This window comes from Colletotrichum fructicola (genome assembly GCF_000319635.2).
Source record: "Colletotrichum fructicola Nara gc5 chromosome Unknown KSG_Nara_v1_contig01, whole genome shotgun sequence".
Lineage (NCBI taxonomy): Eukaryota > Fungi > Ascomycota > Sordariomycetes > Glomerellales > Glomerellaceae > Colletotrichum > Colletotrichum fructicola.
In genome coordinates, this window is record NW_027094051.1 from 7,113,200 (window position 1) to 7,133,248 (window position 20,049).

General features: G+C 52.6%; 6 protein-coding genes across 6 annotated transcripts; 2 read left to right on the forward strand and 4 right to left on the reverse strand.

Annotated features, from left to right (window-relative positions):
* Positions 1–1,257: 1,257 nt before the first annotated feature.
* On the forward strand, positions 1,258–3,555 carry GTPBP1 (GTP-binding protein 1; the record flags this gene model as incomplete). Its single annotated transcript, XM_032029050.1, has 3 exons — positions 1,258–1,867; positions 1,998–2,984; positions 3,203–3,555. 3 exons carry the CDS (start codon positions 1,258–1,260, stop codon positions 3,553–3,555), a joined length of 1,950 nt encoding a protein of 649 aa, XP_031891607.1.
* Positions 3,556–3,993: 438 nt separating this feature from the next.
* Positions 3,994–5,401, reverse strand: CGGC5_v002015 (Sterol regulatory element-binding protein ECM22; the record flags this gene model as incomplete). The annotated part of the gene is made up of 2 exons (XM_032029051.1): positions 3,994–5,181; positions 5,300–5,401. 2 exons carry the CDS (start codon positions 5,399–5,401, stop codon positions 3,994–3,996), a joined length of 1,290 nt encoding a protein of 429 aa, XP_031891606.1.
* Positions 5,402–6,715: 1,314 nt separating this feature from the next.
* On the reverse strand, positions 6,716–7,718 carry CGGC5_v002016 (15-hydroxyprostaglandin dehydrogenase; the record flags this gene model as incomplete). The annotated part of the gene is made up of 2 exons (XM_032029052.1): positions 6,716–7,021; positions 7,074–7,718. The coding sequence occupies 2 exons, from the start codon at positions 7,716–7,718 to the stop codon at positions 6,716–6,718; spliced, it is 951 nt and encodes a 316-aa protein (XP_031891609.1).
* A 2,062-nt stretch (positions 7,719–9,780) lies between these two features.
* Positions 9,781–14,705, reverse strand: Tf2-6-8 (Transposon Tf2-6 polyprotein; the record flags this gene model as incomplete). Its single annotated transcript, XM_032029053.2, has 3 exons — positions 9,781–10,034; positions 10,092–13,492; positions 13,534–14,705. 3 exons carry the CDS (start codon positions 14,703–14,705, stop codon positions 9,781–9,783), a joined length of 4,827 nt encoding a protein of 1,608 aa, XP_031891608.2.
* A 1,815-nt stretch (positions 14,706–16,520) lies between these two features.
* Positions 16,521–17,534, reverse strand: MIR1-0 (Mitochondrial phosphate carrier protein; the record flags this gene model as incomplete). Its single annotated transcript, XM_032029054.1, has 2 exons — positions 16,521–17,328; positions 17,389–17,534. The coding sequence occupies 2 exons, from the start codon at positions 17,532–17,534 to the stop codon at positions 16,521–16,523; spliced, it is 954 nt and encodes a 317-aa protein (XP_031891611.1).
* Positions 17,535–18,615: 1,081 nt separating this feature from the next.
* adhT-2 (alcohol dehydrogenase) lies at positions 18,616–19,647 on the forward strand (the record flags this gene model as incomplete). The annotated part of the gene is made up of 1 exon (XM_032029055.2): positions 18,616–19,647. One exon carries the CDS (start codon positions 18,616–18,618, stop codon positions 19,645–19,647), a length of 1,032 nt encoding a protein of 343 aa, XP_031891610.2.
* Between the last annotated feature and the right edge of the window lie 402 nt (positions 19,648–20,049).

Consider the following 20,049-nt stretch of genomic DNA (forward strand, 5'->3'; position numbering starts at 1 on the left):
ATATCATGCTCTGAGCTTCCCGCCCAGTCGAACAAGCCACCCGTGCCATCAATACCATTACTGCTATGCTTTCATGCCACCCTGCTCGAAGCTTGGCTTGATCATCGGAGGCCTCTATTTGCGCATACTGCACATCACCTCTCCGAAACTTGCTAAAAGGCAGTGTAGGGAGGTCTTGCTCCTCAGCTGAGGACTATTCAACTGGTTGGCAAGGCGACTTGGCGCGCTGATTAGATGGGGTTCATGATACGGTATCGCTTATTCCAAGATAGAGAAAATTATACCAATGGAACGTCATGATTCTCATCAACACTGTTCTTAATGACTCGTCAGTCTCGTTTCTGTACCCAGGACTATGTTGGCCATGGCACGAACAAGACATGGAGTTGACAGAAGCAGCACCACAGACGGCGCAACAAACCCGGATGGAGGTGAATACAAAGTGGAAGCCCTCGTTCTGCCTTGACTCACTAATCGAGCGGCTCTTCTCGTAACTTCTGCCCAGTTCGGGGGCCATGCGTAGAGTCACCAGCTATGGGGGCAGCGGGGCTTTAAGGCTGAGCTGAGCTGAGCTGGTGAAGCGTGGGACGAACGCAGAACACAATCCGGGGCTGCGTCAAACAGGCGCATTCCTGTTGGCTCGTGCCAAAGCTCTTATCGATAAGCCCCGCCGAGTTACTCATAGAAGCTGCTGCTTTAACTGTTCTCGGTTGGTGAATGAGGCCAATTGCTGGATCAATTGAATAGCAGGTGGCGTCAACGTTCTGGAAGGTAGTTGTTTAAGATGATATTTCAGTATGATGCGACTCAAAATATTTATTCCAGGGCCAAATGCGAAGCAGGAAACGACATCAAGGTAGATAGATGGCAAGTTAGTCACATCCGATTGCAGCCGGTCGCGGTTCTGTAAAGGAGCGGCGCAACGGGTCAGCTTGCGGCCCCCCCCCCCCCCCTGGCGGGGGTGGAGAGCCAGCAGCGGCAGTGGTCTGTCCTCCTCGGGCCCTTAATTGTCACTGCTCTTTGACTTCGCCGCCTCGAGTCAATCTATGACTCTTTTTTCCACTTGCCAAAGACACCCAATCTAGGTACTGCATCAGCCTTAAAACAACGCGCCGCTCTTCGACCCATCGCCACTCTACCTCTCACCTCCATCATTTCTAGCGTCATTGTCTCCCAAGCTTTGGACAGAGAGCAACTGCGACGCTACATCCAATGATCATCAGGATACGAACGTGAACGCGCCTCCATCACTCCAACATGACGACAAAAAACATCAAATCATTACCGCACGAGAAGCGCAGGGGCGAGGCTGCCCTTAGCGACTTTGCCGACTACGTCGAGAAACAGCAAGCCCTGCGATATCCCTCCGCCGCGAAGTCGACCGATGCCAAAGCCACCACCGCCGCCGCGGCTGGCACCGAGCACCAGCACGCCGAACTTGACGAGCTCTTCGACACCCTCGACCTCGCTGATGCGGCCGGCCCTGGCGTCCGTCTCAAAGACCTCCTCCTGGCTGCCGACGCCGACAACGACGACGAATCCCTGAAGAAGCTGGAGGACATACTCAACGAGAGGATAACCGAAGGCCACGGCGAGACCGTCTTCGAGCTGGGCTTCGAGAACAATGGTGATTCCATGGCTCTGTCGTTGGAGCAATGGAACGCCGCGTACACAAGAGTTCAGGAGGCGGCGAAGAGGATACGAGCCCATTGTCAGTTGCTCATCACCAAGAATGTTGGCGGCGACGTCGAGGCCCCGAGTGCGAAATCGGGCAAGGACAGTCACTGCAGCGGCAAGATCATGATTCGTCAGACCCCCGCGACCGTCGAGGATGTTATCGAGACGAGGATAGCTGTTGTTGGCAATGGTACGTCGCCCTCGTCCTTCTGCTCTGTCTACCCCTTCCTGCTTCCCCTCTGTTTTCGCCTTTGGCCCTTTTGCGACGTCCTGCTCTATTGTCCCTCGCCCACTGTGTATGACTGACCGATATATCACAGTCGACGCAGGAAAAAGCTCTCTCTTGGGTGTATTAGTAAAGGGCGACCTCGATGATGGTAGAGGTAGAGCACGAGTCAATCTCTTCAGACACAAGCATGAAATTGAGACGGGAAGAACCAGCTCTGTGGGCATGGAGATATTAGGGTTCGATACCGTTGGGGAGGTCGTCACCTCTGACACCCCTGGGCGCAAGCTGTCTTGGGAGGAGATTGGGAAGCGGAGCGCCAAAGTCATCACTTTCACCGACTTGGCTGGTCATGAGAAGTACCTGCGCACCACCGTCTTTGGCCTGCTCTCGAGCAGCCCCAATTACTGCTTGCTCATGGTAGCGGCCAACAACGGGCTGATCGGTATGAGCAAAGAGCACTTGGGCATCGCCCTCGCTCTCAATGTGCCGGTCATGGTTGTCATCACTAAGATCGACATTTGCCCGCCCCAGATTCTGGAGCAGACCATCAGCCAGATCACCAAGATCCTGAAGTCTCCTGGGGCTCGCAAGATTCCCATCTTCATCAAGGACCGCGAGGAGTGCATAAACACCGCCACCCAGTTCATCAGTCAGAGGATATGCCCCGTCTTCCAGGTCTCCAATGTCACTGGCGAGAATCTCAACCTGGTCCGGACATTCCTCAATATCTTGCCACATCACGGCCGATATGACTCCGAGGCGCCGTTCGAGTTCCATATCAACGATACCTTCTCTGTGCCTTTCGTTGGCACTGTCGTCTCTGGAATCATCAAGTCTGGTGTCATCCACACTGGAGATAACGTCCTTGTCGGCCCAGACTCGTTGGGCAACTTCGTCCCAACCAGTGTGCGCTCCATTGAGCGGAAGCGCCTTGGAGTTCCTGCCGCATCTGCTGGCCAGTCTGCCAGTTTTGCCTTGAAAAAGCTGAGGCGAAAAGACGTCCGAAAGGGTATGGTGGTTCTGCCAAAACTTGAGGGTCAGCCCGCCCCCAAGGTGCACCGAGAGTTCATCGCAGAGGGTGAGTCATCTCCGTTCCATTTCTTATGTTCCATGACTGTACAATGTCCCTGTCGTTCTCTGGCATCGTTGCCGGTCTCTGACTTCGTTGTTGGTGTCTGGCTTCGTCGTCCGTTCGTGGCTGTGTCGTCTCTGGCGTTGTCGCTGTCGTCCTTGTGCCTGTCCCCAATTCCCCTGCCGGTTTTGTTGTCTGTCAACGCAATGTACTGACTGGCCCAGTGTTGATTCTCTCCCACGCGACAACCATCAAAACAAAGTATCAAGCGATGCTTCACGTTGGCCCTGTGTCGCAGACGTGCGCAATAATAGACGTCGACCGCCCTTACATTCGAACGGGCGACAGGGCAACGGTGGCCTTCCGTTTCGTGCAGAGACCGGAGTATCTTGCTACTGGGGATAGGTTATTGTTCCGCGAGGGCAGAACCAAGGGCCTCGGAATCGTCAAATCGGTTGGATACGACCCGAACAAGCCATTATATCCTCATGGCGACGCCGAGAGCGGTGGGGTGACTAACAGTGGGAACGACGAGGAAAAGCCAGCAAACGGCCAAGAGGTCAGCGTTGGTGCTTAAACAGGCGACGTCCTATTTTGATTGCAGCACCGCTACTGTATGTCTGATGGCTCTGCCATCGTCGTCTCCTGCCGTCGTCGTCACCTCTGCTGTCGTTGTTGCTAATCCCACTCCGTTGACTCACTTGCCCTCGAGCACTTCCGAACACAGTATTTGGAGTCGCCATGGCACAGCAAAAATAGGGCCTCTCTAGCCGAGGCCCAGGGAGGAAGAGGATCATTGTTGCGGGAAGACAAACACTGAGAACAGTGGGCCGGGCTATGTTTGTACGATTGTTTACGGAGCGTTCCTTTTCTCAGTATGCATTGGGTTTCGGCGATACCAGGTATATACATTCAGGAGGTACAGCGAGTACCTTACACATTCATTCCTTTATAATGTACTCACGATCACATCTCGAATGTGACTGCCCACGTATCCTGTTTTTCAAGTGCTCATTCACAGTCCGCAAGTCTCCGCCATCATCCTCGGGAACTCTACCAATCTGACCTCCCAGCGTCCTCTCCACCTAGGCTCGATGAAATCACAGATTGCCAGTGTCTCCAGCACAGCACGCCTCCACATCCACCAATACCTTCGGTTACAGACCCTAGCAAACCAATACGCCAGCATCAGCATCGCCCTCTCATCCTTGTGCTCCAGCAGCCCCTTAAACCGCGGATCCAGCTTGCTCAGAAACGTCAAGAACGGCTTCGCCTCCTCCGGCGACCCGGGCTTCGCCGTCCGGCCCCAACGCGCCGCCAACGACTCCGCCGCCGTCCAGTACGGGTTATCCTCCTGCAGCCCCTCCTCCAGCTTGTACAGCTCGCAGAACCCGTCGGGCAGGTTCGCGCGCATGTACGCCACGTCCTCGGCGCCAAACCTCAGTTTCGAGGCGGGGAGGAGGACGTGCGTGTACAGCTCGTTCGCGACGTCGCGGAAGATGCCCTCGGAGCGCAGCGGGTCCGTCAGGCGCCAGACCTGCTTCTTGCCGTCGCCGAGCTTCAGCCAGTCGAGGTCCTCCCAGCAGGGCGGGCGGAGGGGCCAGGCGTCGCGGGGGGAGGCGATGTCGGAGGTGTTGGCGAAGGAGGCGACGCCGACGAAGGCGGCGGCAACCCAGAGGGCGTCGCGCTCGGCGGGAAGGATGGGCTGGGAGAGTTTGCGGTGGAGGAGGGAGATGGCGCGGTACCAGTGGTAGGTGAAGGCGGGGTTGGCGGTACGTGTGGTGGTTGTGAGAGACATGTCGTGGAGGTGGGTTAGGGCGAGGATGGTGTGCATCACGAAGGGGTGCTGGAACGCGATGGGGAGGGTCTTTCGCTCGTAAATGTCCTTGGTGGTGGGCGTGCCGAAGCTGATGACGGTGCGCTTCTGGAAGCGCTCCAGGAGGCGGACGTCGATGGGTGTTAGTTGGTAGGCCGCGTCCGGGCTTTCGGGGGAGCCGGTGGACGGCAGCGGGGGAGGCAGGGTGCGGGGGAGATAGGACACGGGTTTTCGGGAAGGGGCGGCGGCGGTTTTCGCACGGCAAGGGGTTAGGTCTACTTTGAAGGCTACCTCGACCGATAGTGACGCTGCTTCGGAGGAGGGACCGTAGGCGCAGGTCACGCCGTAGTCGAGGCATTTCTTGCAGCGGGGTTTAGATTCATCGCACTGGAAGAGTGTAAGTCACTGACTCCGGGTGCTGGCATCATGTAGGGTAAGGGGTCGGCGAGAGCTGAGAGATGGCACATATCTGGGCGAAGACTCTTGGAGGAAAGAGGGTACGTACTCTGACTCTGCGCAGCTTGCAGTTCCCGCACCCCTTTCTGGATTTTGTATGGGATTTCCTCTTGCGGACATCACCTCTCGAAGGGGGAACGGAGGAAGTCATTCTTTGGTGTGCCTGCTCCCGTCTGCAACGTCGTTTGTTGTGAGGGTGTCTGTCTGGGCCCAGGTCCGTAAGCACAGTCGTGAGCACCGCTAGCTCCTCGCGATGCAATCTCACAGCCGATACAAGTTGACGTTCAGCAAGGAGCTCAGTTTGCAAGTACTGCTTGACGTTGTGTGATACGAACGGAGGCAAGAGGCAAGAAGAAAACAGATCCTACATGGTGAGATCCCGTTTGTCCCTACCGGAGTTTAGGGAGCCCCACCTCCCGGGCCTGGGGCCCGATGGTACGCCCATTGCCGATCGGCCGATCACCCCGGTCCGCCGTCAGCATCGGGGCCCTGATTGGGTGGGTTCGGGGCGCAGATTCCAGTCTAACCTCCGTTCGTATTCCTGAGATCCTTCGAGGCCTGCTGCACGAGTTTTGAAATGTTGGTCTTTGGACCGGAGAAGAGCTGCGATGTTCTTGGTACGGGAGTAATCAAACTTCAACGAGAGTTACCTTGATGATTTGACTCGGATCGACTCGAGCGCCAACTCAACGTTTGAATCTCAAAAGGACTTTTTAACGGAAGCGTGCATGAAGAGCGCCAACAGCAAGCAACAACGTGGCTCATCACACTTAGCCGTTTATCCATCTTCGGAGGAAAAGAAAAAGCAACAGCTCCGCGCCCGCAAGCTGTACATATCGGGCGGACCGGACAGATTCCATTCCCAATGCGGTCTGCTTCTGCAATCGCGATCGGCTCCGATAGTCGATTTCTGGCGGTTACGTGCATCATCAACGGGTGCTCGCGTTTACGAGGTTGCATCGATGCATGCGCGCTGTTGTTGGTGGATAGATGCTGGTTCAGTCCGTGGGATAGTCGAGATGGGCTGGGCTGGGCTGCAGGTGAGACAAACATGATGCGGCTCCGTCTTCACTGCGACGAGATAAGCGACGACTGCGAGAACATGTGTTTGTTCGACAGAATGGGGTGCAGGGGATAGAAGATCGGACGTATCACGCATTTTGCATCGTCGGGAGATCACATGGAGGAACATGCATGCGACCCTTTTCAAGGCCCAAAACGGCGATATTTAAGATGGGCTTGTCAATCGGCAGACCGACTCCCGTGTTTTCCAAATGATGATCTTGGGGCTGGCCTCCGTCGCTGCGGCCAATGACATATCCAAGAGAACCAGATACCAAAGAATTTCGAGAAATAGTATGACGAGAGTAAGAAACGTAGTCAAACGGCAGGCTTTTTGTATATTCTATGAACCGCTGAACAGCACTAACAACCTTCCCATACATTGCCCAGTATCAACATCTCATCACTTGCCCTCAAATGGCGCCCGCATCCCTTGCTGCATGATCCTCCCCGCCGTCCTCTGCGCCCCCTCAATCACCTTCTGCTTCTGCTCCTCTGGAATCTCAGGATACAACGCCTCCAGCGGCACATCCCTCACGGTAATCTCGGACTGCTCATGGGTGCCGATCTTCTGCGTCTCGACCACACTGCCGGTGCCGTACTTGGGCTCCTGCATCACGCGCATGACGATGGCGGCACACTCGCGCGCCGTCATGTGCACGTCGTCCTCGGTCACCTTCCTATTCCACTCGGGCTCGAAGATGGGTGTCTGTTGCAGGGTTTGGCGGCAATTTTCTTCAGTAAAACATAAGAAAACTCACAAGGACTGCTCCCGGGCATATGGCAGAGTACCTGATCCCGCAGATATCCCTCAACCCGCCCATGCACTTGACAAAGCTGACGAGCCCGGCCTTGCTCGACATGTACAGTGGCGTCTCAAATGAGTGGACATACCCGCCGACACTCGCCACCGCGACAAAATTGCCCTGCACATGCTTGTTCTGCGTCCAGTAGTCCGTGGCCATCTGCGCCAGCCGGATCGGCGCGACCTGGTTGACGGCGATGATGCGGTACTGGCCCACGGCCGCGTCGGCAGGATCCCCGGACTCCGCTGAGATGCCGGGCGGGAACCAGAAATTGCTCTCAGGGGGCTCGTAGATGCCCGCCATGGCGGCGACGATGTCGACGCGCCCGAAGAGTGCGAGGGTCGTCTCCCAGAGGGACTGCAGCTGCGCCCAGTCGGCGACGTCGGTGCGGTGGAAGTGCGCGGAGGCGGGGCCATCGGCGGACGGGGAGGGCGGGCCGCGGTGCTGGGCGAGGGTCGCCTCGGCTTCTGGGCGGAGGCGGAGGTCGGCCATGACGACGGAGCAGCCAGCCTCGAGGAGGAGCTGGGTCAGGCTATGGCCTATGCCGGAGCCGGCGCCGGTGACGAGGGCGACTTTGCCCTGGACTTCGTAGAAGGACATTGCTGACGAGATATGCAGTGAGGAATAGAATGGGAAACGCAGGAAGAGGATGGGAAACACAGATGACACAGAGTATGACAGGAGGTCAAGATAGAAGGGTTACTGTCTCTGGCTATTTGTGCCCGTCACTTGTCCCCTTCTCGAACCAACAAGCAGGTGGTGTGACCAACGCGCATCAGTCCACACCCATGTCCAGAGATTCCTCGACCGGTGAGGTGCAGGGAGGATGACAAGGTGTTGATCCCTCGAGGAGGGTGGTAATCGCCTGTTTGAACTTTGTGGTTGTCCATATCGACGACGGGCGGTTTCCGAGGCACGAGAGGCTCCATCGACAGAGGGATGGAGAACTGGAGATGGGCATCCCCGCTGGAGAGTTCCCGGTTAGCGGTACGAACAAGTTGGAGCAGCCCAAGCTGCCATGTGGTGCTAGCGAGGTTTCTCTCCACAGGAACATTCAGAAAGGCCCCTGGAAGCCCGCGAACACGGGCGTTTGCACTCTGTTGGTCCACGATTTCCCCTGGCCAACCCTGTTGATGGGCAATGTCGCCCCCACCAACAGTGGCACCGTCTACTGCAGATATCCCGGGAACCAGCACCAACGACAAGATGCGCTGCTGCAGCCGTCCAGATGCGGCCTGGGTGGAGCGGTATGCAAGCGATGTGATGGGGGAAAAGGGCCTTTGATGCACTGCCTATGGGAAATAGCTCTCATTTTAAGGTTTATCATCGCATGTCGTCTGCTTTTTGGAGCTATGGCTGGACTTGAGACTCTCAATTACTCGAGGATGTGGGAACTCATTATATTTGCAGGCCTACAATTTTATCTTTGCATAGCCCCCACTTTAACCACTTAGCCAGCCAACTAGAGGCCACCACTCTTTTCTCCTCAGATTTACCACTCTTTACCCTACGCATTAACGTTAAACTAACGTATTAACTACTACCCACTAATTTATCATAATACTACTAGAAGATAGCTTTAGTAAGGCTTTTAATATAGCGCCTACTAAGGAGCACTCTTATATAAACCTTTAGCCCTAGGTTTATAAGACTACTAATTTTAACAACTTTAAGCCTTAAGATTTAAGAAGCTTTAAACGCCTATATTACTACCTTAAGACCTTTTACTAATACTAATAGTTTCTATATATCTATTAGCTAATAATATAAGTAAAAGAAAGTAGAGAAGTATAACCTCTTTACTAATATCTACTACTATAACTTTATATATAATTAAAGTAATACTATCAAAGATTACTATAGTAAACTCTTATTAGAAAAGTACTAAAAGTCTACTTCTAAGTATAACTACTTATAGTATACTAAAGTTATCTATTATAATGCTATAAGTTAGTAGTATCTTATTATTCAGAACGCTTCTTATAATTATAACGCTTCTAAATACCTTATTAGTTATACTAACTACTACTACTTCTAATACCTTTATAACCTATAGATTAAAGTAGAAAAAGAGAGGCTATGAAACCTAACTATTCTATTAGCTAAATAAATTACTATATTAATTTATATATATAAGTACTTCTATTATAATAATATAAATAACTTTAAGCTCAAGGAATATATTAAGATTAGTTATAACTATAATCTTATATCTACTTCTTATATAGAGGGTTCTAATATAATACTTAAGAAGTAGCTACTTAATATAAATAGTAACTTACTTACTTTATTTAAATATATTATAGAGATAGTTAAAGATATTCTATAAGAGTATAAGTATAAGCTTAGTATAGAGAGGAAGGTAAAGCTTATTAAGTATATTAAGAATAAAACCTTTACCCCTATTATTACTAAGATTAAGCTTAAGCCTCTATATATGTAAGGGGCTGGCCCCTAGGCTTGTTCAACGTAGAGGTGCCGTCGATTGACTATTCTAAGCTGAAGAAGGAAGAAAGGACTTTACAGGGATAGGCACCTAACAGCGGTGAAGCAGGCCGGGTTAGGCGGCGTACTGCGGCAGAATAGTGGGTCCAACGGAGCCGGATCTCGGTAACTGCTCCGGCGAAGCCGGAGATATCAATCCGGGCTCTAGCCCGTGACATCACCCCCCCGCTCCCCTCCGGCGGCGCGCCCGCGGCGCTAAGGCTGGGTCTCCATCGTGCTCCATCGCAGAGCCATAACGGCGTTCGTAAGCCTCCATTGCTTCTGTCCCCTGGAGCGTCTCGACAGGCTCCCAGGTCCTCTCTGTATATCCTTCCCACTTAACCAGAACTTCGCGGCGTCGCCCGCGCCCTCGACGCTTCCAGGTAGCAGCGTCGATACTCTCTACACTCCAGGTCTCTTCGCCTTCATCGTCTATAATTGGTGGCGGCTGCTCGTCATCTAACGTTTGACCAGGTAAGGGGTCGTTACCTGCGCGCTTCAGGATATCCACATGGAAGCGTGGGTATATGGCTGCTGGTACATCAAGCTCTACCACGTATGGTGAGATGACTTTCGTAACTGTGTACTTGTGGTGTAACCAATCCAGTTTCTTGCAAGGCCTAGGGGATCTGTAATGCCCCATGTGAAGCCAGACTTTGTCGCCTACTTCTAGTCTCTCTGTAGGCTGGCGCTTCCTATTAGCCAGCTCCTCGTAGCGTTGCTGTGTTGAGGCGAGGGTCGATTGGGCCATATCCATCACATCTTGAAGCCTTGTTACCAACTTGCGGGCTTGGCCCTCACGGGTGCCTTCAGAGCTTGCTGGGTCTGCTTCCTTGACCTTAATAGGCTCTGGGTTGTATCCATGCTCTAGGAAGAAGCTACTCATCCCAATAGCGCTATTATCGCGGCTACAAAGCGCTAGCTGAGCTGCTGGAAGGTTACATGCCCAGTCCTTCTGTGAGTAGGTGACGTAGTTACGTAGGTAGGCCTGGATCTCCTGGTTCATCCTCTCTGGGCCTCCATCAGTCTGCGGGTGGTAGGCAGTGCTAAGCCGCTGCTCTATTCCTAACAGCTTACAGAACTGCCGCCAAAAGCGGCTTGTCCAGTTACTTCCCCTATCGCTCACAATCGATGTAGGGACGCCGTGGAAGCGGAAGTGGCAGCTCAGGAATCGTTCAGCGCAGGCTTCGGCTTCCATACTTTGCATAGCTTCGAGGGTTACGCCTTTACCTAGCCGGTCGATAATTACCCAAAGGAACCTCTCGTTCTTATCTGTAGGGGGTAGATCTGTGATGAAATCCATAGCAAGATCGCTCCGTATACGCTGTGGTATCGGCAGTGGCTTTAGGAGTCCCTTGCGGCGTTCTCTCCAGATATGACTTCGCCCACAACCATCGCAGTTACGGCAGAAACGCCGTACTAACTGCGACTGGCCAGGCCAGTAGAAGCGTCTGCTGACTAGCGCGAGGGTATTATCTCTACCAGGGTGGCCACTAAGCACTGAGTCGTGGATACTTTGGACGATACGAGTACGTAGCGTGTTCGCCTCCCTATCCAGGTCTTCGCTACCTGGTACCCAGATCCGATCTCTGAATAGCAGTCGGTTACCGTTATCGATCTCGCACTCAGCAATCTGAACCTTTAGCTTGAGGCTAGGTGGGAAGCTTCTTTCTCGTTGTTTCACAGCAGTATAGGCCCGCTGGTAGACTTCGTCTCCTGCTTGGGTCTGATCCCAGAGCTGCTGTAGTTCTTTATCGTCGGTAAATACAAGCATCGCTGGTGCTACCTCTACACGTCGTGTACGCGTTGAGGGAAGGGCTACTTCGGGAAGAAGCTGGAGAATCCGGCCTTGTTCGCGCTCGTCTTCTAGGGACGTAGGTACGTCTTGTTCACGTCTAGAGAGTGCGTCTGGCACTACCGCTTCGCTTCCTGGGCGGTACTGTATCTCAAAGTTATACTGAGATAGCTCCTCTGCCCATCGGCTTTGTCGTTCCGTGAGCTTCTGTTTCTGCATAAAGTACTTGAGGTTCCTATGGTCGGATAGGATCTTAAAGCTCTCAACGCTCTGTAGCTCTGCCCTCCATTCTCGCAGGCAGCTCATAATAGCTAACATCTCCTTATCGTGGATTGGGTAGTTGAACTGGGCGGCATTCAGCCGCTGCGAGTGGTATGCTACTGCGTGACGTCTTCCGTGCTCGTCTTCTTGCGATAGTACTCCCCCAAGAGCGAAGCCTGAGCAGTCAGCCTCAACGTAGGTTGTAAGCTCAGGGTCTAGTTGGTGTAAGACAGGCTTTGCTGCAAAGATCCTTTTTAGCTCTTGGAATGCTGCTTCTTGTTCCTCACCCCAGCAGAATGGGGCACCCTTCTTCGTAAGGGCTATAAGGGGCCCAGCGATGTTTGAGTACGCTGGGATAAAGATCCGGTAGTAGTTTGCAAATCCTAAAAAGCTCCGGACTCCTTTAACTGTCTTTGGCGCAGCCCATTCCTTAATTGCTCTTAATTTCTCAGGGTCGCAGGAGATGCCTATACCAGCTGTAACAATAAACCCAAGATACTTAACGGTCTTCACAGAAAACGCGCACTTATGCGGGTCCAGCCGGAGGCCAGCATCAGCTAACTTGCGGAGGACTAGCCGGACCTTCGCTTCGTGGTCCTTTTGTGACCCATTTGAGTAGATCAGTACGTCGTCCATATACGCCGTCGCAAAGTCGTCAAGGTATTCTCGAAGTACGCCATTAATATACCGCTGGAACGTGGCGGGGGCTCCTGTGAGGCCAAAGGGGACGACTAGCCACTCGAATAGTCCATATCTGGTCCGAAATGCTGTCTTATGCTCCTCCCCTTCTGCAATTCTAATCTTATGGAACGCTGCTACTACGTCCAGTTTCGTAAACCACCTTGCAGCGCTAATAGTCCGTAGTGTTTCCCGAATCAAGGGGAGGGGGTATCGGTCGCGCTTAGTGAGTTCGTTGAGGGCGCGGTAGTCAACACAAAAGCGTATCCCTCCTCCTGGTTTCCGTACGAACAGTACTGGGGCTGATGCTTCGGAGCTGCTAGCGCGGATGAAGCCCTTGTCTAGTAGGTCTCGCAGGGTCTTCCGGAGGACGAGGAGCTCTTCTCGTGACATCCCATAGAGCGGGCCCCATGGTAGTACAGCCTCGTTGCCCTTACTGTCCTGCTTGATAGGGATCTCGTGGTCGACCCCGGGGCGATGTGGTGGGAGGTTAGCAGCCTCATCGGGTTGGAATAGCTCGCGAAATTCAGCTAGAACAGCTGGCGGAAGGAGAGCCTTAAGGTCTGCTTTCTCTGTCTTCTTCGCGAGGGCTTTCTGTATGTCTGCCAGGCTAATAGCCCGCACTTCATATGCTGCAGTTTCTCCAGTTTGTCGTTGCGCCCTCTTGTAGAGCGTTGTAAAGGGGGCTCCTGGGAGGAGTCGAGCAGTTCTAATCTGGCGTATTCGTTCTGGCTCTTCCTCGCCTTTCAGTCGTAAGTCTACACCACCTCTCCTATGACGTATCTGTTGCGCAGAAGCGTCATATACGACGCAGTTCCGTTCCATCCACGGTTTCCCAAGGAAGAGGTCATCCCCAAGACCGCGGACAGTATACGCAAAGATCTTCTCATCATAGCCACATAGCTCTAGGTTAAAGACAACTACACCTGTCGCTTTCGTGGCGCCTGTAGCGTCGCTGAAGCTGCCTAGTATCCGCTCTGAGCGGTCTACTATTGGTAGGCGCAGCCTGCGGGCGAGGTCATGGTCGACAAGGGCGTATAGGTCGCACCCAGTGTCTACCAGGGCGTCTGCTTGAGTGCCCTTATGTATGCGGGCAGTGATCACTGCTGATTTGCTGCTCATGCGATGCTTGAACTGCTTCCATTCGATGATATCACTAGGCTTTGCCTCCAACGCCCGACTTTGCGTTGGAGTTACTCTTTTCCCGAGCTCTCTTCAGCCTCAGAGCTTCCCAGCTCCTCTGTGGCACTATCGTTGCTGCTCTCTTCTGACTTCTTGGCTTTCTTGACCTTCTTGATCTTCTTTGGCCCTGGACGCTTTGGCTTAGTGCACCGTGTAGCGATATGGCCGATGTTGTTACAGTTATAGCAACGCCGACTATCCTTCTGCGGTTGTTCACTACCCTCGGACTCAGACGAGGAGGAGTAGCGTCTGCGGCGCTGCGGTTCCGGAGCTCCCTTCTTGTTCCTCGCGCGGCTTACGCCAGTCATCACCACATCACCATCGTTGTCGTGGTGCCTGCTTGCTTCGGGGGCTCTAGGGTAGTACGAGCTGCTTCTGCGCGTTGTAGCTGGAAGCCTCTCCAGCCTTGCGGCTACGTCTTGTACCCGCATGAGCCATCCATGGTAGTTATCGACCGGAAGGTCGACAGTAACGAGGGCTCGTTGGAGCCGCGTACTAAGTGCTCCCTCGAGGAGGGTTATCTTCGCCTGGTCTGCCCAACTAGCCCCCCCAGCTTCTGACAATACTCTCTCGTATCGGGGAAGAAAGGAGGCGAGGGATTGGTCGTCCCGCTGACGGATCGTTCGCAGCGTAGCAGCTGCGCGGGAGGCAGCACTTGGGTCCTTGTACGTACGGTCCAAGTACCTCATGAACTCAGAGGGGTCTCGCTCGCCCCCGGGGCCTCCGGCGGCGTAGAAAGTAGCAACAACTTGCTGAGGGTCAACGTCGAGTCGTGAGTTGATATAGTACCAAACCTCGGCGTTACCCCCCATAAGTCCTGCATCTAGGGTTGTCTTATCGCGCATTTGCTGAGACCACGCTGGGTAGTCTTTGCGCCTTCCCGTGAACTTCGGGGGATTCGGTAGGGGCTTTCTCCGCCCTTCGGCTACCATTACTGTATCGTCACTCGGAGCCTGTATAGTCGTATCGGCTGTGGACGGGGTCGGTACGCTACTCGTAAGCGGCGTAGGGGTTGCTCTATCCGGTGACATAAGCCCATTCAGAGCTGTCAAGAGCTGCGTCATCTGGGCCGTCTGCTGGGCCATTTGGTCCTGAAGAGGACGTATGCTTGCGTTAACCGCTTCGTTGATCCGGCGGTCAATCTCGGCGTTCATCGCGTCGTTTGCGCTACCCTCTGGCGAATCCATCGTGTCGCTCTCGTGAGGTTTCGCGTAGCGTCTTCTATTGTTGAGCTTAGAATATGTAAGGGGCTGGCCCCTAGGCTTGTTCAACGTAGAGGTGCCGTCGATTGACTATTCTAAGCTGAAGAAGGAAGAAAGGACTTTACAGGGATAGGCACCTAACAGCGGTGAAGCAGGCCGGGTTAGGCGGCGTACTGCGGCAGAATAGTGGGTCCAACGGAGCCGGATCTCGGTAACTGCTCCGGCGAAGCCGGAGATATCAATCCGGGCTCTAGCCCGTGACAATATATAATTAAGAAGTAGTAACTATAATATAATAAAAGATTTATTTAATAAGAAGACTTACTTAATAGAATATATAGGCTTTTTTAGTTAATAGTATAGTTTTCTTCATACTTATATAGTTATATATAAATACTTTAAAGTAGGATAACTACTTTAAACTATAGATTTTAACTTTTATTAATAGCTCTTAAGCATATTAATATATAGCTACTTTATCTTTTAATATATTAGCTAACTATATTATAGTTAATCTCGTTAATATAGCTTAAGTACTTATAAAAGCTTAACTTAAACGTTATATCTTAAAATTATAGTAACTTAATCTCTTTAGAAGTATACTCTATAAGTTATTAATACTAAGTTAAGTTAACTTAATAGAACTTTACTAATATAATATGGAGAGATCTCTACTTTTTTAAACTTAATAAGGCTTCTTAAAAGCCCTCCTTAATACTTACTTTAATATATAATAGAAGTAAGGGTAGAAGTAAAAGTTATATTACTCTCTATAGCTAATTAGATTACTTTAAAAGCCTCTTTATTAGTATTAGCTTATAACTATTATTAAATATAATAGTAACGCTAGTAATAATAGTTATTAATAGTAATACTAAGATTATAGCTAAAACATATATATTATAATCTAAAGTTATTAGAAGATAAACTATAGTAGGATTGGCTACTATTACTACTACTACTACTACTACTACTAATACTTAGTAGCTTCTAAGTTATATAATATAACCTCTTAGCGTATAAGAGGGGTTATAAGAGAGGTTATAATAGCTAGAGGGGTTAATCTAGCTAATTAACACTAAGATAATTAGCTACTAAATTAAACTTTGTATAATGAATTAAAAACTCCTTAGATTTAAGCAATTTAAGCTTACTTTACTAAAAAGCTGCTTTTTAAGCTTTTACTAGTTAAAAAAAAGAAGTATAGACTAACTTAGCTAGTAATTGTTAGTAATTGCTGTCTTAGTGCGATATGCAGCGTTAATTGGCTGGCTAAGTGGTTAAAGTGGGGGCTATGCAAAGATAAAATTGTAGGCCTGCAAATATAATGACTCCTGAGGATGTGTTTCAGGCGGTCCCCTGCATTTTCCCAAAGTAGAAAATGCTTTTCCCTGCTGGTCGGAATCCTTCGTCGAGGGATGTGATGTGCGAGTGGGATCACACTGATCTTGCAACATGAGACCCGCAACTGATAAACGAACACGATGTAGGGTGAGGTGAGTTGTGATGAGAAGACCTCTCGGGTGGGGATGTTCGTTTTGGGTCTCTGGAAGCCGCTTCTTCAACCCTCGGACAAGTGTAAACGTTGCATCACGCATCACCGCGGCCCATATCTTACACATCATCATAGTATCATTTGAGAAATCAAACCAAATGCTACTGAAATCTACAGAAACAAGATCTACCTCGTTCTATGCAAGACACACGGTGACATGGTAGCCACGAAAGACGCCGTCTAACCATATGCAAGCCTCTATTCTACTACAACGCGCCAAACTCTACACCACAAATCATGGCCGTCTATTTCGCAATCTCAACGCCTCCGGTGGCGCCGAGAGCCTTCTTCAAATCACCATAAATCGCAAACTGTCCCGCCGTCAGCGCACCGACCATGAACAGACGCGCCGGCAGACCGCTGAACGATCCACGAACACCAAGTTCCTTGGCGATCTTGACCAGCCTGCTCGTCGTGCTTTCTCCAGGAAGACCCTTGGTCTTGTTAATCTTGGACAGCATAGTGTCAGCCGGCTGCGACACGATGGCCGCCGCGAAACCCGCAATGAGGCCGGAGCCGAGATTGATCGTCGTCTGCATGCCGTCGCTCGTCTTGCTCTTGTCGAAGAAGTTGGCGTACGCGAACTCGGAGACCTTCTCGAACGCGACGAACTTGGTCATGGTGTACGGCACCTGCTTGAAGAGGATGGGCCCGAAGCCCGAGTAGAAGGCGGCGAGGCCCTCCTGGCTGGCGATCTTGGAGAAGCCAGAAACCAGCCCGGAGGCGAAGCCAGGCTGCGAGACGAGGCGGATGCGCGTGGCCTCGAGCGGGCACAGGGCGATGTCGGCGAAGAACTCGGCGGCGGCGGCGGAGACGCAGTAGACGGCGATGCGGTTGGCGCGCGCGTTCTCGTAGCCGACGGTGTCGATGGACTTTTGCTTGAAGAACTCGTAGCCGCCGAACTTGAGGGCGCCCTGGAGGAAGTAGCCGGCGAACGTGGGACCGGCGCCGGTGAGGAGGGCGCCGGCGCCTTCGGTCTGGATCACCTGGCGGAACCCGCCGATGAGGCCGCGGTTGTAGGTTGCGGGGTCCAGTTGGATGCGGGTCTTGACGCTGGAGGTCTGTTAATATTGCACGCTTTCAGGTCGATGAGGGATTTGCGGGAGGACGTACACGTCGACGGGGGTGAGACCGCCGTGGGTGACGGAGCAGCATACCGCGCCGGCCAGGGCGAACCTAGAGTAGAGGTTGAGGCCGGAGAGCTTCTCGGGCTCGGCCTTGACGGCGGCGAGCGTCGGGGCGGCAGTCGTTCCACTCATCTTGCCGGTATTTGACTGTGAGTGAGGGGGAGAGGGGAGATTTCACCTAGATTCGTGAGGTGAGAAGGGAGGTGAGATGAGTCAAATGAGGCTGCGCTGAGTGGTTAAAGCGACGGTCGCCGAGCACGTGCGGGAGAAGTCACAGGGACGGCCCGCTAATACGCCGGGTACTGCAGGGGGTGTTTTGGGACTTTTGTTGTTTATCGTCGGCTATGCGTAGGTAATACGAAGAAGATAGTTGGTACGTCAGCCCCCTGAACTTTGGGTTGTCTGGGTCCGGGAATGGCCGGAGGAAAGCGGGTGTCACCGGGGCGAATGTCCGGGCGTTGGCGCCGGCTTTGTTTGCGGCGGGAACGGGCCTCTTCGAGGTTTCACGGTATTTCTGAACGGTCGCCTCCGAAGATGTAAAGGTTGTATCTGTGGAGGAGGAGAACCCGATTGGCAAAACTGCTCGTACCCCGCTCCGTGCGGTGAATTGGCTGCCATTGAATGCTACGCCTTCTCCGACGACAAGGTGCTGGGTATTGGAATGCACGTTCCACTCATCTCCTCCGGAGACAGCCAGGCTTACATGGATCTGCGATGCTAACCTGTCCTCGTACCCTTTGAATCCTGCGCTAACCAAGCTTCCTACCACATCTTAGGGTCCGAGGGGCCGAGACAGCCACACAGTCTTCAGTGGGAAATGTTACTCTTTTTTCGCCCGTAAAGTCCATCATGAGGTTTCCATTGCTGGGATTCAAGATCCAAACTGTATCGTAATAGGTCGAGGGCGGGCGGCAGTAAGTATCTCCATGATCGCAGTTAAGGCTTTCTAAGGCCGTCTAAAATCGGACAGTTTCTTCTGAACCGTGAAAGTGGAAAGGATGAGAGTATAAAGCACCTCAGCCATCGACATTTTCCCGAGGATATCTAATAACAACTCGAAAGTCTACGAATATAACACTCGAAATATCATATTGCCCTCAAGATGACTCGAATCCCATCTCAAATGCGCGCCCTACACCTTCTCTCCCCTGGACAAGCAACGCTTGCCTCCCTCCCCACCCCTTCTCCACGACCAGGAGCCGTACTTATCCGCATGCTTACAGTCTACGTCCAGTCCAACACCGTCGACATTCTAAACGCCTCTCATCCCCTGTACGAGCCTCCATATCCGGTCATCCCAGGCACAAACGCCATCGGCCGCGTAGCCGCCCCCTCCCCCGACACTACGTCCTTCAAAGAGGGCGACCTAGTCCTTCTCGATTCCTTCATCCGGGCCCGCGATGATCCCTGGAACGTACAGATCCTCTGGGGCGCGAACGCCGGTACAACGCCCGCTTCAAAGGAGTTCTTGAAGGGGAACTGGAGAGATGGATGCATGGCGGAATATGCTCTGGCACCACTCGAGAATGTGCACCTGTTGGACGAGATGAGGTTGACCGGTACGCCATCAAATGGCGGCCTCGGCTACAGCATCAATGAGTTACTTTATCTCGTCTCTTGCATAATTGTCTACGGCGGTTTGAAGGGTATCAACCTGCAGCCCGGGGAGAGAATCATCGTCACCCCCGCGACGGGAGCATCTTCCGGTGCAGCGGTGGCCGTGGCTCACGCCATGGGCGCAAACGTCATTGCCGCCTCTCGCTCGGCCTCGAAGCTTGCGTCGCTGAAAGCTTCGATCCCAACTTCACCCGGCAGGCGGCTGATCGAGACCGCTGTGATGACGGACGACGTAGAGAAAGACGCCGCAGCTTTGCGTTCGTTTGGAACTGTCGACGCGGTGATCGACATGTCGCCTCCGGCGGCAACTGGATCGCAGCATATCAAGTCTGCGGTGTTGGCCCTCCGAGCGTATGGTCGGGTGTCGTTGATGGGAGGCCGGGCTGATGAGAGCCTTCCGTTCCCGTGGCTGACCGTCCTTGCGAACAACTTGACCACCAAGGGCCAGTTCATGTATGAAAGGAAGGATGTGAAGGAGCTCATCAGCTTGGCCGAGTCGGGACTTCTGAAGATGGGGAGAGACGCGGGGCACGAGGTGGAAGATTTTCCTCTGGAGAGATGGGAGGCTGCGGTGGACTTTGCGGCGAAGAATACTGGACATGGGAAGATGACTTGCATCGTGGCGTGAGCTGCTGGATGCATGGGGAGCGGCGGGCGGAGGCATGGGGTACCTCAAAAACGAATGTTGTTTCTTTGGATTCGTAACCGTTCATCTTACTATGCGTGCCTTGAACGTTATCGTCTCTGGACAGGTAGTGCCTGCATGTCTTCCCACTCCCTGCCCATGACGATGCGTATCCTCTCAACCTGCGTCAACATCAGAGAATACATAGCATCAGACTGCGCGGGCGAGAACACCGAATGGTTCCTAGATTCGCGATACTTATAGTTCATGGCCCCCTGGAGCAATGATTGGGCGAGGCTGTAGTCAACACGCTTAGCCACACGAAATGCAAAGAATCGTGACAAAAACCCACCTTATCTGCAGGTGAGGACTTGGCGCTTTGCAGCTATTCGTAAAGAAACCAGT